This window comes from Aptenodytes forsteri, unplaced genomic scaffold, assembly GCF_000699145.1.
Source record: "Aptenodytes forsteri isolate BGI_AS27 unplaced genomic scaffold, ASM69914v1 Scaffold6, whole genome shotgun sequence".
Taxonomy (NCBI): Eukaryota; Metazoa; Chordata; class Aves; order Sphenisciformes; family Spheniscidae; genus Aptenodytes; species Aptenodytes forsteri.
This window is the reverse complement of record NW_008795709.1, coordinates 1,646,152-1,660,747: the sequence shown is the minus strand read 5'-3', so window position 1 is coordinate 1,660,747 and position 14,596 is coordinate 1,646,152. Positions and strand designations below refer to the sequence as shown.

The following is a 14,596-nucleotide window of genomic DNA, read 5'->3' as shown; positions in this document are numbered from 1 at the left end:
AAAAAAATCAAACAAATAACACCACCACCACCAAAACCCAAACCAGAGCCGTACCACTATTGGGTAGTCAGGCTAGAAACTGCTCACTAGAAGCAAGGGACACAGAAGCAGAAATTGCAAGCTGAAATCACTTTAATCCATACCAAAAGCTTTGTAATAAGATTATTAACCGTTTTTAAATAATTTCAGGACTTTTTTTTTTTTTTTTTAATGTATTTAGATCTATGATTTCCGCACCAGGACAAATTAATGCTTGATATATATCAACAAGAGGGCTTAGCATTCAGTGAATGTGTGAATGTGTGAATTCACAACGGGTAACAGAGCTCCCCTGTTACTCACAGGCACGGTGTACCTGTGCAGGCTTTCCTATCCTGCTCCTGCCTGCTACAGACCCACAGACCCTTTCTGCCTGAATCTGTCTGTCCAGCCCCTTCTCTGTCTAGCATACAACACGTCACAACCGTTCCAGAAGAGATTAGAGAGGTGTTTTCTCTCTAGACAGGGTTCAGACATTATTCTTAACTGATTTGTTTAACCCTGTCTCAAAACAGGGCCCAAAAAAGATCTAAGCTACATTTATACATACCCTCTGCCACTCTTACCAGTGCCAGCAGTGAAACTGCATTTGGGAAGAGCCACAGGTCCCTTTCCATTCCAGCAGGAGCCTGAGGCTGATCACTCTGCCCTGTGCAAGGGCTTCTCTCCCCATGGGATTGCTAACAGGGCCTCTGCCAGTGGCGACTACAGCAATAGCTTTTGCAACAAGAACACCCTCCTGCTAGGGAAAGGGCTATGTCTGAGCACCAATTTAACAAAGGTCACCTACTAGCTTTGGACGATAAAGCATGGTTACTGCTGAGTAGGGCTGGCTCGACTTCAGTATGAATTGTTCTACATCATATTTCTGACTTTTGACTCAGAATAAAATTTAGCCTTAGCGACAGTAAAGCTGGATATCATTGCCTCTGTAAAAAATGCTTTGAGGTGTTGTATTTATGGGGTCATTTATCTTACTAGGAAATGCACTGGCCACCTGGGAAAGGCTGGTCATTTTAGGAGTGGCTTCATCCAAAGCTTACATTGTACTGTCCTATTCAGCAAGCAAAGCATGGTTTTATATTAGAAATGCTGATATATCATTTATATCAGCATGCTTGCTGAATACATTTTCTGATATAAAACCATTATGTTATTGCATGTACTCTCTGTCGAAGCAAGGTATCTATTAGAAATACTGACAGATGAGAAATCAGATGGACAGAGTTAACCAACTGACAAATGGTGTCCAGATGAATTTTCAATAGAATTACTAAAAAAACCCTCCAGGATTAACCACCATCCATTCTCTGCTACAAAGGGGAAAGCCACCTTGCCGACTGGTTGTCAAACCTGGTAACACATACTGAAGTCCTGACTTGCACATATTAAGAATTAACTTGCTTTTTGCTTTAGTTGTGCAAAGTGAGAAGTATTTTCTAACTATATAAGCAGACATCGTATAAATACAATACCCCATGGTACAGACTTTTAAAATGGTGAATTATTATTATATAGCTTAAAAATAAAACATCAAAAGACCTGAAAGAAAAATCACAGTAAATGACAGCAAGATGTTATATTTTTACCAAGCATTAGAAGTCCGCAGATTTAGAGATAACATTACACTGTATAAAGAACCAAACATATTTAGATACTGGGGGGGAAAGGAAATAAAGGAAATCGTAATTTTGTCCTATGCTGACATAATGAAATTACTATATATGACCACAGGATTTAGCATGCATAGTTTCAGGTTAATTAATCAGATTCATCTTTAAGGCAATAGTTTTAGAGAAGGAGTCCTACTTCCCTTCTTTTCACACAACTTTTTAAAGAAGCAATTTAATCTAATCTGAAGCATCGCTCTTGTATTTTCATTTTGTGATGCCCAATAGAGTACAGAAGAGGTGGTAAAATATTTTATCCCAAATCAAATGTATGCATTTCTCAACCCAAATTCCAATTAAATATTTGCTGCAAACAGAATTTCTGAAGTATGTGCTTTTAAAATTTACATACAAACAAAAGTCAAGAGGTCTAAAAGTATTATCAGGTTGCTCTAATTACAGCTTTAACCTTAAAATAATGTAACTTCTAGATTTTTTCATCTAGTTTCTCTGAACTATTTTTAAGTATGTCAATAGGTAGCAGACAAGTCACCTACCTACTCTGAAGATTAAATCATCTTCAATGGGATTCTCTTTTCTTTTGCCGGTGCTGTACATGCTTGCAGGTCTTTTCACAGCTTTCTGCTTCACATGACCACTACCAGGAGATTTAACACGCCTCTTAACCCCTTCAGTGGTAGGGGACACATCCGCTGATCTGACCACTTTAAGTTTGAACGGGCTGCCCTTGATATGTTGATCATAAAGTCTCAGTGACAAAGTAAAGTCCCCTTCTTTCTGAACAGTATACAAAAACTCGTAAGTGCCGTTTTTATTGTCAAGTATTTCTCCATCCGCTACACTCCCATCGGGCGTGCTCAGTTCAGCAGTGAGGTAAGCGTTCCCAGATTTACAGAGCTCACCATCTTTGTCCTTAGTTGTGATGGTAACAGACATGGGCTGTCCGATCACTGTCTGCCTCAGTCCCTCACCCGTGGCAACTGTTTCAGAGGCAACAGCATTGGTGGTTAAAATAGTACCCAGATTGTGAATGGACTTCTTCAGGCCTTCTGTTTCCACTATGAAGTCCAACTGATCATTTTCACGTGGCTGCAATGGGAAGTCCCGCTCGGCCAGTTCATTCAGCTTGTCACTCATTTGCTTCTTCACCAGCAGAACTTCAGTTTCAGTGCCATGGTTGAGGGCCTGGGCCGTAAAGTTGCTGCAACTTTTAATGCTTTCTTGTCCTTCAAGTAAGGTATCCAGCTGTGTCTGGAGGACCTGTGTGCATTACCAAACACCAGATTAGCATCATGTTACAAGAACTATCCTAGCAATATGTAGCATGCTTTATATCTGAAGGCCTTTGTAGAAACCCAATTTACAGCGCTTTGTTTTAGAGTTTATTTTAAAGTTTCATTTTAGAAAAATTACCACACTGATTGCTACATGTTCTTGGAATATCACGCTGCAACACAAAATGTACCCTGTTTTGGGTCTTCAAGGCTTCACAGATCCACTGTCACACTAGATTGAACTATTGCCCCACCTGTCTGTCTTGTCTTTTTAAAAAAAAAAACCAAACACCACAAATGTAGACGTTTGAACCCTGCTCCATCTAACTCTCAGCAGTCACAGTTAATGAGATAGTTACCGGGAATTGAGCTGTGTGCACAGAGATAAAGATACTTTGGAGTCATCAGGCCCATTAATAAGGGAGGCTGCAAGAAACTTCTTGAAACTATTTCTTCAGAGCCAAGGGAAACCTTGGGTTACTCCTCTATGGAGACGGACAAGAAGGCACTCTCAAGATCTGTACATCCATCCTGAGGAAAAGTGTGATTCCTGATCTAAATAAGTGAAGAAAGGAAAAGTCTCCCCAGCAGAAGCGGGTAAGTTGATTCCCCAGTTTCAGCAGGCAGGAAAGCAAAATGTAAAGGATGGGGTGTGGATATTGGGAAGAGTTGGGTTGAGTAGCCTGAAATTTTGGTGGGCAGCAAGTAGCTACTCTGTATTTAAGACTGAGAAAATGGTTTATTATAGGCTCAGTTCTGGCCCTCAGTCTAAAATCCTTAAAACAGTATTGACCTCAAAATTGTTAGGTCTGGGCTGGGAACAAGGGTAAGATTTTTTTTTAAACCAGTTTTGCAATGAATTGGAAAAAGGATCCCTTAATTAAAACAACCTAGCAGAGAAATCCATGACAGTCAGGAAAGCCCAAACTTTCCAGCTACCTCCCACACTCTCCACTAATGAAATCCCCAAACCAAAGTAGCCAGTCACACGTGGTATGTTTTTCCTACAGAGAAGAACCAGAACTCTGTGGATCAGAGAAGTTATTTTGTTGACAATCACTGTAAAGTAAATATTTTCAAAACATTTCAAGTGATTTTAAAGTAAACTTAGAGACTGGGTGTATTTATTGCTATGAGATGCTCTTCCCTTGCTGAGACGCACCATGTAATGACACTGCATTCTAAGGGCATTTTTCTTCTGAATTTTATAAAGCTATCTGCTTTTCACCCACTGGAGAAAATCCAGGCTGATGAGTTACTGATACGGGAAGGCGATAACAACACAAAATCTTCTGCAAGCAAAACAGAATGAACGAATGTCAAGACTACACTGAAATTTCAAGTTATCTGTTTTTCTAGGCATCTCTAAACCTCTCAGGATTCAATACAAGGCATTTCTAATCTGCCTTGTCTTTATTCCAGGACATAAGTAGTTAAACAGAGAGCATAGCTAATAAAGTCCCAGGATGACAAAAACCCATATGCTTGGGATAACAAACCACAAACTGAGGAGGAAGACAATTTGCAGCTACGTTTTAAAACCATTATTTTCTCAATATAGTTTTCTTTCATTACAAAGATGGAAAATATTCAATCCTACCATAACTAATATTTAAAATGTGTTTAGAGTGTTTTACATGAGGCCTCTTTCAGTCCATTGGACAACTGAAACTGAATTGCCAACTTTTTTAGTAAAGTGTAGCCCTTTCATTTTTTCATTTTTGCAAAGTACATGATCAGAGTGATGGAATATTTGGGTTTGAATTATTTTGCAGGACTACTATTCATTCAAAAACAAAATCCAATTCCAATCACTCTTTTCTATACAAACAGGGGAGATGCCTCTTTTACTGCTTATGTGCAGCTTTGTAAAAATTTGGTTCTCTAACGCCCAAAATAGTTTTTAAACTATTTTAAATCCCTATATAAGATAATTTAACATCATATTCCATCGTGTGTGAACTTTGTACACACCCTGAGTATATTTGCTTGCTAAGAAAATAAGTTTTTGTGACATCTTGGATACGTCTAAATGAACCTGGGATCTAAATCCAAATTTTTGATGCTAAAAGCTCCTCAGCTGCTACTTAGCTCTGGAGATGACTAAATTCTGTGCCCCAAGGGTTTTGGGCTCCCTGTGTTCCTGAAAGTACACATCTTGTGCACATGTTAGAATTCCTCCATTTTCACAGCGCCAGCAGTTCAATACCTTCCCAATGATCAAGCCTGTTCCAGATCCAGGAATGCAGCATTCCTCCACTTCAGACATCTGGAGATGCTCAAGCTGCTCAGTAATCACAGAGAATGCCCAAAGACACCAATATTATCAGGCACTCTTGAAACTCCAGTTGTTGATGCTACTTTCTTTTAAAGGCTACTTTGAGGGAAGAGATCTTTCTTTTATATAAAACAGACAACTGATGCCCAGGAGGACAAGGACTAATTTCGTTCATTTGCCTGATTCAGACTTACTAATCCCCAACAAAAACCCTACCCACCAGGCTACAGGCTTCTCTTTGTAAAAGGGCAGATTTCTGTTTTCTTCCTCTGAAGCTTAGTCTACAATACAGGGGGGAAAATGCAAGATTTAATCATCCAGATAGGAAGTAGAAGAGTGAATACAGCTCTGGAATCTATTGCTGTCTGCATTCCCCTGAGAAAATGAGATGTCCCTCCAATCTTTACGTGTTCCAACCAGTGACATCTAACATGAAATATGTTACCAGGCACTTGAAAGGAAAACAGTGCTTTAAAGGAAAACAGTAAGCCTTGCTCAGCTCTTCAGGAGAAATGTTTGGCCTGTATCTTCACAGGATTGCAGCCCGAGGATTTCAGACTTCCCTTTGATGTTCCATTATTGTCATCTGCACATCAGCATGTTGGCTTTAAGCAGATGCCTGCTTAGTGTATTGGCCATTTTAGATCCTCACACACCATGCACTAAGGGCTACCTGCCCATACAGGGGCTGGATTCCATTTACAAGGCTGAGCACCCACAAGTGAGGCTCTGCAGCACTTGATTTCAGGAAAACAAAGTTCTCCTCTGGATCTCAGACACAATTTGTCAAACTGGCGTCCCGCATCATTTGTAAAAACTGGCTGATTAAATTAATAACTTTACATTGAAACAAAACATGCATCTTACTTTGTGTTTAAGGCCATAATTCACTTCCAGTTCCATAAGCAGCACGCTCTTTCTCACATTTAAAGTCTTCTGGAGTTCATCAAAAGTGGAATGAATGTCATCTACAATGCTAGCCTTTTGGTTGGTTAACTGGTGTATGATTTCAGATATAAAATGAAGTGCTGAGTCGATCTCTGGAAGCCTGAGGGAGGGATTAAATTACAAAGATTGCTGTTTCAAAAGTCATTAAACATTGGCCCTTGCCCTGATATCTTTTGATGAAACAATCTCATCAGCAGGCTGCCTTTAAACTCGGTCATTTCCCAGAAGTAAGTTCATTCCCTTTATAACCACATAGTGGTTTTGGTCTGATAAAATAAGGCTAAGCCAGGGCCCTCCCTTGTGGAAATCCATTAGACTTTAGGCACTTCCAACAAGGAGGCCTTGGATCCTCTGTCTTTTATGCAAATGTATCTACTCGGGAAGATATAACTGGATCTACCCCACTTTTTCTTTTTTGCCTTTCTGCTGCCGTAGTGTTTGCACTAGTCTTTTAAGCATCCAGTATTCTTTATTTATCATAAAATTCATGACTGGCTAGTACTTTTCTCCTTAACATTTTATGCCCCTTCTTTGGAGGACACTTGCATTTCCAATGGCCTCTGTTTTGCAAAAGACAGATAGGAATCTTTTGCTCTTTAATCCCTCAGTGCACATCACACTCAATGGATTTTTTTTCCTTACGCTAGCCTCACTATCCCTGTTTTCTAGGTAAAGGTCCATGGCACCAGCACATTAAAACATCTACCCAGGGTAACACAAGAAGCCAGTGGTAGAACTGAAAACAGAAAGTAATCAGTGGAGTCTCCATGCCTTTTGTTGACAGCATCCAACTGGACTTGGAGTGAAGCCTTGTGTTGTTCCACCACATCTTTGAGTGGTACTGTGGGATGCTCTGCATGTTCTCCCTCTGTACACTCCCGGCACATGGCTGTCTCGCAGGACTGGCAGTAAAACTCCATCACCTGGAAAAGTGCACAACTCTAAATTCAAACATGGCAGCAGTCACTCAAAGCACATCTTACTGGGTCTTGAACTCATGTTATTATCCAACCTCTGAGACAAAGTTTCTCTTTTCTTAGACACCAATAATTTACTGCCTAAAAGATGGCTGTTATTCTTATATATTTCATATCAAAATGCTGGTTTAAATGCATTTTATTCTATCAGAAAGTGTCAGAACAGCAGCTTGGGAAACAGAATGCTGGATTTCAAGGCTGGCCCTAACATCATCTTTATACGGTGTAATAGTGAGTTTTGGTGTCTCTGTCAAGTACTCCATGAAACGAGTCAAAAAAACAGGGCATTCAAGTCCCCTTGCTAACTCGACCCTTACTCTCCCCAGAGGGTCTGCCAAAGAAAGCGTAAACTTAGGCTGTTTTTCATAACGGCGCTCACCAAACAGCATGTTTATTTGCTAGAGAAAGGCACCCTAAATGAACCAACGTGCTGCAGGGAAAAATCTCCATATCCCTTTACTAATCCCTTAAAACCATCAAAACCTCATATCTGAGATTATAATAAGAGTGCTGATCTACACTTGAAAGAGGAGATGGTTTCAACCTGCTATGTACCCAGTAAGATGCTGTCTGGAGATAAAAAAAGATCTTTACATGTAATAAATACCCCACATTCTGTATATATTCATGAAGGGAAAGAAACAGAAAAGTTCTGTGCCCAAAATCATATGTTAGTCAAAATAATGCACATATATGCAAATTTGGCATGAGACTTTCTTTTACAGCTAGGAAGTCCTTGAGCACAAAGCATTTTAGGGTTATTAAAAGTTTATAAGGAAGCTCGTAGTATATGCTTCAAAGCAAGACATTGGCAGCTCTCTTGCATTCAGAACATAGCATCAGAATCTTGAATAACTCGGCTGATGCTTCTGGCACTCAGACCTCTCACACAAAGACGGTTGCGCTGGAGATGTTCGTTGACAACAAGATGGTTGTGTAAAACTGGCTGTTTTCAGGTGGGCAGAGGGACCTATAACAGCACCGTGCAAAGTAGCTGGCTGCTCCAAGACGTCTTGAGAATTAGGAGGCAGAAGTAAGAACCATGATTTGCATGTGGCTATTAGCATTAATAAGGATTTTCCTCTGATAAGCTCCTTTCCGTCTTATTCCCATTCTTCCCTCTTATCTCAATTCACAAGATATGGGATTCACATGTGATGAGGGTTTAGTCATTTGTTGGCCATTCGTGTAAGCCACTTTAGAGAAAACTTAAAAGCAGCTCCAAATAAACTGTGTAAGATCAAATATATCAGCAAGGGGAAAAAAAAAAGTAGACCTTCTAAACAATGACAACCCCCATCAACTCCAGTCACTGTGAATTTAGCAGTCTCACAGTCGTAGATCCTCTGAGGCCTGACAGTTACTTCGGTAGGCACTAAGATGCGATGCAGTCTTACAGTGCATAGAGGAAATGAGTTAAACAGAGCTTAGGATTTAAATTCTTTTCAAAGGCTTCAAAAATTTGCAACCAGAAACAACCAAAAGGAACAGTATTTTACTAGGAAACTCTTAAGTCTTTTTATATAGTCAAAAACTTTCATTTCTTTTGAATGAGTGTCAAAAGTTCATCTTTCTGCCTCTTCATTATTTAATGCTTAGGTTCAAGATATTTTAACAAGCCCTTTACTTACTCAGTATTTTTATCTTTGGATACAATGATTAGAATAATTTAGTATTTCTGTTTCCTATTGAACACCTCATAATAAACATCATTATATTTGCAGCAACATATATAAGAAAGAAAGAAAGCATCTCATTGGCATAGTAAAGTTTAGCCTCATCAACTTCCTTCCTCTTTACTCAAGCACCAGAGAATCACATAAGCTAGAATGGTAATAGCAAGCAGACCACAAAGACCTAATGTGTATGTCTGCATAGAAACAGTCGTCTTTGCCCCAGTCAAATTCAATGCTTTGAGTGAAGCAGCTTTCATTTCCTATTAAAATCTTTGGATTGTGCCATAGCTGAAGGAGAAAGAAAACCTAATATTAATAAGATTCAGGCTTCAAGTGCCTAGATAAGCTGATTTCCTAAGATTTTGTCTAGCATTTCTTAATCAGGTAAGATTAATTTCTAACTACAGACAGACATGTATTACTGGCTTTTCCTCTCTCCCCTCAATGCCCAACATGGGTATCACATTTTGTGACATTCCCAGAAAGCTTTTCATGATAACAGGTTTGCTTTACAAAACATCTCAGAAAAAAACATTTGCCCGAACCCCTCTTTCCAAATTGAAGAGAGCTCTTGGGCAGGATACACTATGGCATCCAACACTGGCTTCAGCTGTATTTCCACTGAAGTCAACATGAACATTCCCATCAGCTGTAATGAAATGTGAATTAATACCCACTGGTTCTGAAATCCCATCCACTAACTCCCACCTTAAACCAGACCAGCATATTTCAGCACAATGATCTAATTAGACACTCATGCATCTCTTCACCACTGTAATTTAACTGAATTTACAGAAACTTTTTAATTTGCATAATCAAGGATGTGGGTACTTCTGAATTAGATTTCACAAAGCCAAAGCACACTAATTCCAGCCCTTCAAAGTTCGGGTCTCGAGAAAAAGGCTCTCACCAATCACAAGCCCCCCTTATCTAAAATCACATTTGTGATTTATATATATTTTTAATTTTTTTTTTAAATATATATAAATAATCACATTGTTCATCCTCTGCTTTCTATTTGTTTGAATTGAAACAGCAGTCCAGAGAAAAAGGATGAGTCTGCTTTTTGCCAGCCTTCTTCCTCGTCTCACACACACGTTTAATTCCTCTGTCCTGGCGCTAGTGTGTACCTTAGTTTTGTATGTTCTGGCTTTTAGAAGAATGTAAGTTTGGATTACCTGAGGGCACTTCCCAGATATCTGGTAAATTTTAGAATGTGGGCTTTTGTTCTCCCTAGTCATAACTTCTGCCTTACCCATGCAGTAAACCTGAAAGCTTTAAGCAAATTTTTAAAAAAGTTTTGTAAGACTGTCATGACTTAAACAACGTGCTTACATACAAGTGAACCACCCAAATCCCTTGTATGACTTTCCAATTCAGCCAGATATGATTGTATCAGTCACACTATTGCTTCCTAACTGTATTAAATGTTCCTTGTGAGGCAGAACAAAATTTCACCAGCAGTGAGCTCAGTTTATTAGTTCTAATGCTCATTAAGTCTGACATTCTGAATTTTGTATTTAGCCTCAATGACACACTGAATATTGCAGAGTACAGAAAAAATTAGATTACACTTTAATGGGGTACACAAGTGACATGGTGGGAAGTACAGAGGTGAGGAGAAAAAACAAGGTTTAAAAGATATGTTATGAAGTCACTTCATCAGAATATCAACGATAGGTGCTTTTTTGTTTTTCTAAGAGAAGCATACAGGCAGTAAGCAACACCTGCACAAGTTCAGCAAATGTTTTTCTAGACAAGATCTTATACCTGTCAAGTTGCCAAGCTATTCTGTGATCTTTTGAGAAAAATCTAGTTAGAGATAAGGCATGCTCTATTGTTACAAGCATTTAATTTAATATTGGGTATGCTCTCTTGTTACACTCTATAGGCAGAAAACACACTGCACCTGTAAAAGCATGGATCCTAGACTCTGGGCTGGCTTTCACTTCAAATTCAAATAAAATCCAAGCATTGACTTTTCAGGATGGGTGACTGCAAAGAGACTACACCACTCGTTACATATTATGAAGTAATGGATGTACAATTTCACAGCCTTCCCTGTCTTGGCTGTTGTACCTGGTCCCTAAATGATTATAGACCAATGTTTCCAAACCAAGATGCTTTTATCCAACAAGAGCTGCAGTTGTTTAGCAATTGAGACTAAAGCTAATTTTATTTTAATGTGTAGACAGAAGATAAGAATCTTCTGTTAGGTTCAAAAGTTCCATAACATATGTGCCCTATTACCCCGATTTAACAAGAACATATATTTGTGCTCTGTGTTGGGTGAATATGAGGACGCATTTGTTTATAGTTCAAGCACAGGAAAACATCTCTTGTGTTAAGGTACTACAAGCTAAGTTTCATTTTTCATAAGAACACATACAACGAAGATGCCACAACAGAGGATGAGAGGATGTGCGCAGAAGGAATGGGATGCACACACACATATGGAAAATATGAGCGGTGGGAATAAGAGACCAACTGGAAGGGAAAGTATCTAATCTACATGGCCTGAGGAAGGCTAAGTTACAAGCAGACAGGCAAGCCAATGAGAAAGTATCTGTGCATCAGTTTCTATCTGATCTTAATCAGCAAGGTTTAAATCCAGCATGGCTGGAGAGATTGAAAAAGCTTGTTTAAACAGAAACTTATTTCCAAGCTAATACAAAGAAAATCTGGTAATATTTAAATGAAATATACTTGATGCAAATTTTTCCCTTGATAGGAAAAATACAATGGGTCTGACCCTACCCCAAGCAATATGTAAAAATTAATGGAGAGAGGATTCAATGCATAATGACTGCTGGTTCTGTGAAGGCATTCTCCTCCAGCTACCACCTCAATCCTCTCTCACTCCCTGAAGCCCCCAGCAAAGCTGCTAGCAGCCAGGCACTTGCCACACAGTGCCCTCGTGCTGTGTACCCATGAAGCCAGCAAAAGCCCATTTCCTCAGTCAGGCCTAAGGTGCCCAGCACCTTGCCCTGCACACCCTGCCCTTCAGCCAGACCCACCTGGCCAGCCTCAAGCAGCTCTCCCCAAAGCTCATCTCAGCTCCTCCCATCACAAGGACTAATGTGTGCACTTTAGCTTTTAATTTCCTAGCTCACAAAGCTTTAAATTGGAGTCACCCTCAGCCTGTCCCCAGCCCTCCTAGATACTTACTGAAGCAAGAAGATACTCCCATCACACTCTACTCAGCATCCTAAAAGGCATGCTGTGTTTCAAGGCAAGCCAAGTAAGTTTGGTTTAGAGGACTTACAAACCCACTTTTCCCTAGAAAGGAGTTCTCAGTGAGGTATAAGGTGGCGTATTTTTAATTGTAGGCAAACCAGTTTTTTCTAAGCACACCCAAAGAATCAGCAGCTGATAATGTAAAATGCAAAACAAGTAACATCTCATTTTGACTTTTTTCTGCATTTCACAATCAAATGGCTCCTATCACGATTGCTATATCAGAAAAGAACTATGATTTGTTTTAAGGAGAGCCAATAAAATGCAAATAAAAACTAGGAATGTATTAATCAGTAACCACTACACACACATAGGTATAGTACACATTAAAAAAGTTACACCAGTTATTCATTAATCAGAGAGTACAGCAAATCAGTTCTACAAGTCCACCTAATTCCAGCAGGTCAGTAAAGGAGAGGGAACTGAGCTGTTCCTCTGTAAGAGTAATCACCACCTATCAGCTGAATTATTCCTATACAACCTGTATACCTAAACTGAGTATCAAATAAAACATTCCCAGAAAGTTGTATTAAAATACTGGCACATATTTCTTGGCTTGCATAGAAGCACAGCATTCAGCTTACAACATAGCCTCGCTCAGCTTTGCAACGCGGTCTACTTAAATGTTTGCATAAGCCTGGCTATGAAACAGGAGCTCACATACCTACCATGAAGCCACACAGGTTAACATGGAAAATTGTGATGTAAGCAGAGTTAGAGCTGTTCTTGTAATAATCTGGGGATACTTACTCATTTGGGGGTACTTGCCAATGAATACACTGATACGATTTGAGGGTTTATGTGGAGGGATGCTGGGCAAAATGTAGGTGGGGGAAAAAAACAAAGCAGCCTCCAAGGACTGATACATGAGATGCACAAAACACTGCAGGATAAACAGAAGCTCTCTGTTTCTAGCCTGTGCTGACCCAAAGCATCCTGAGCTAGGACACCCTTTTACTTGGCTCCATGTTAATATGCTCACATAGCTTTTGGTACTGCCTCAGTGTGCAGGTCAGTTACGTTTATAAGGTCCCCACCGCATACTGCCTAAACAAGCCCACATGTTTCCACGGCAATAGTTGAGTCTACAAATAAGAGAGCTATGGAAACCCATTCCCAAAGAGGCAAAGGCACAAGGTTCAGCGCTTGCGGGACAACAATTTTGACCAAATGTGCTAAAAGACAGTATCATCCAAGCTGATTGGTATGATGAAATAATATCCTGACTACTTTAAGATACTCCACTAAGAGCATTTGATTTAATTTTAAGAATCCCTTGTCTTTTGTTGACATATTATAAAATCAAAGAACTAGTGTGATTCCAATTCCCCCACTATCTTCTTAGAACAAAATATCCATGACGAAACAGACCAGTCAGTACATATCAGTACCTGTACATATCACAGGAGTTCATCTCACTTACGTTTCCATCATGATTGGGGCAGGAGAGTGGTTTGCCCGCAGCAACAGCAGTGACAGTCTCCAAGATGGAGGACTCTTCAATGCTGTTGTCCGGCGTTCGTTGCAGGACATCCATCAGGTTGGTGATAAAGAAGTTGTTCTGGAGTGCAGAAACCCCTTTCTCTGGCAGAATGGAGGTCTGGCGGCACACGGGGCAAGAAAGGGTTAAGCTGTGGGCTGGAATGTAATTCTGTAAGCACCTATGGGGAAGGGAGGTGGAAGGGGAGAAAGAGAGGGAAAATATCATCAAAGAGGAAAAAAACTCCCTTCAGTTTAAGAACTGGTTTGAAACAGTGCTACCCCTCCTTATAAAAGGAAAGGTACATCATCAAGCTTCAGAAGTAAAAGTGGTTATGGGGATTTTTTTTTTTCCCTTTAGATCTTTTTTTCCTCTGCCACATGAAAAAAGGTTCAATAAGCTGATATCATTTTCAGTTATGTGCCTTTCTTTGAGATGTTTGTGCAGAGTGAATCCATGCTTCCAGACATGTACTGCATCCTGCTCACAGGATAGTAAAAATGATAAACGGTCACATAAAGTTTGACAGACATGAAGTTATTGCATCAAGTATTTGAGCCTGTGTCTGACTAACTGGTGGTTGACCCTGGTCTTTCCAACAGAATCTCCTTTATTAGCTTGTATCTCTGGGTTTAGTGTTTCAGACCTAAAACCTGGTCCCAATGAAACCAACGGAAATTTTTCCATTTATTTCAATTAGGAAAGTTATTTGGCAGTTAGCCAGAATCAACAGAGCTCTCTTTACTACATAGAGAAGCATGTCTGAGGTTATCACAGTTTATTTTAAGGAGAGTTTTGGGGGAAGATTTTTGTTTGGTTGTGTTTGATTGGGGGGGCGGGTTTTGTTTTGTTTAACGGTTTTGTTTTGTTTTATTTTTAAGAAAATTGAATTTCATAGAATCATAGAATAGTTTGGGTTGGAAGGGACCTCTAAAGGTCATCTAGTCCAACCCCCCTGCCGTGGGCAGGGACATCTTCAACTAGATCAGGTTGCTCAGAGCCCCGTCCAACCTGACCTGGAATGTTTCCAGGGATGGGGCATCCACCACCCCTCTG

At 39.8% G+C, this 14,596-nt stretch overlaps 1 protein-coding gene across 4 annotated transcripts in view; it reads right to left on the bottom strand.

Moving 5' to 3' along the window:
- The window catches only part of TRIM2 (tripartite motif containing 2), a 77,382-nt gene that overhangs the window by 25,637 nt on the left and 37,149 nt on the right, over nt 1-14,596 (bottom strand). For all 4 annotated transcript variants that reach the window (XM_009283313.1, XM_009283311.2, XM_019473152.1 and 1 more), the window contains 4 exons: nt 13,484-13,721; nt 6,942-7,093; nt 6,090-6,270; nt 2,207-2,930 (listed from right to left, as the gene is read on the bottom strand). In XM_009283313.1, coding sequence (XP_009281588.1) covers nt 2,207-2,930; nt 6,090-6,270; nt 6,942-7,093; nt 13,484-13,721 — 1,295 coding nt within the window. The remainder of the gene's footprint in view (nt 1-2,206; nt 2,931-6,089; nt 6,271-6,941; nt 7,094-13,483; nt 13,722-14,596) is intronic.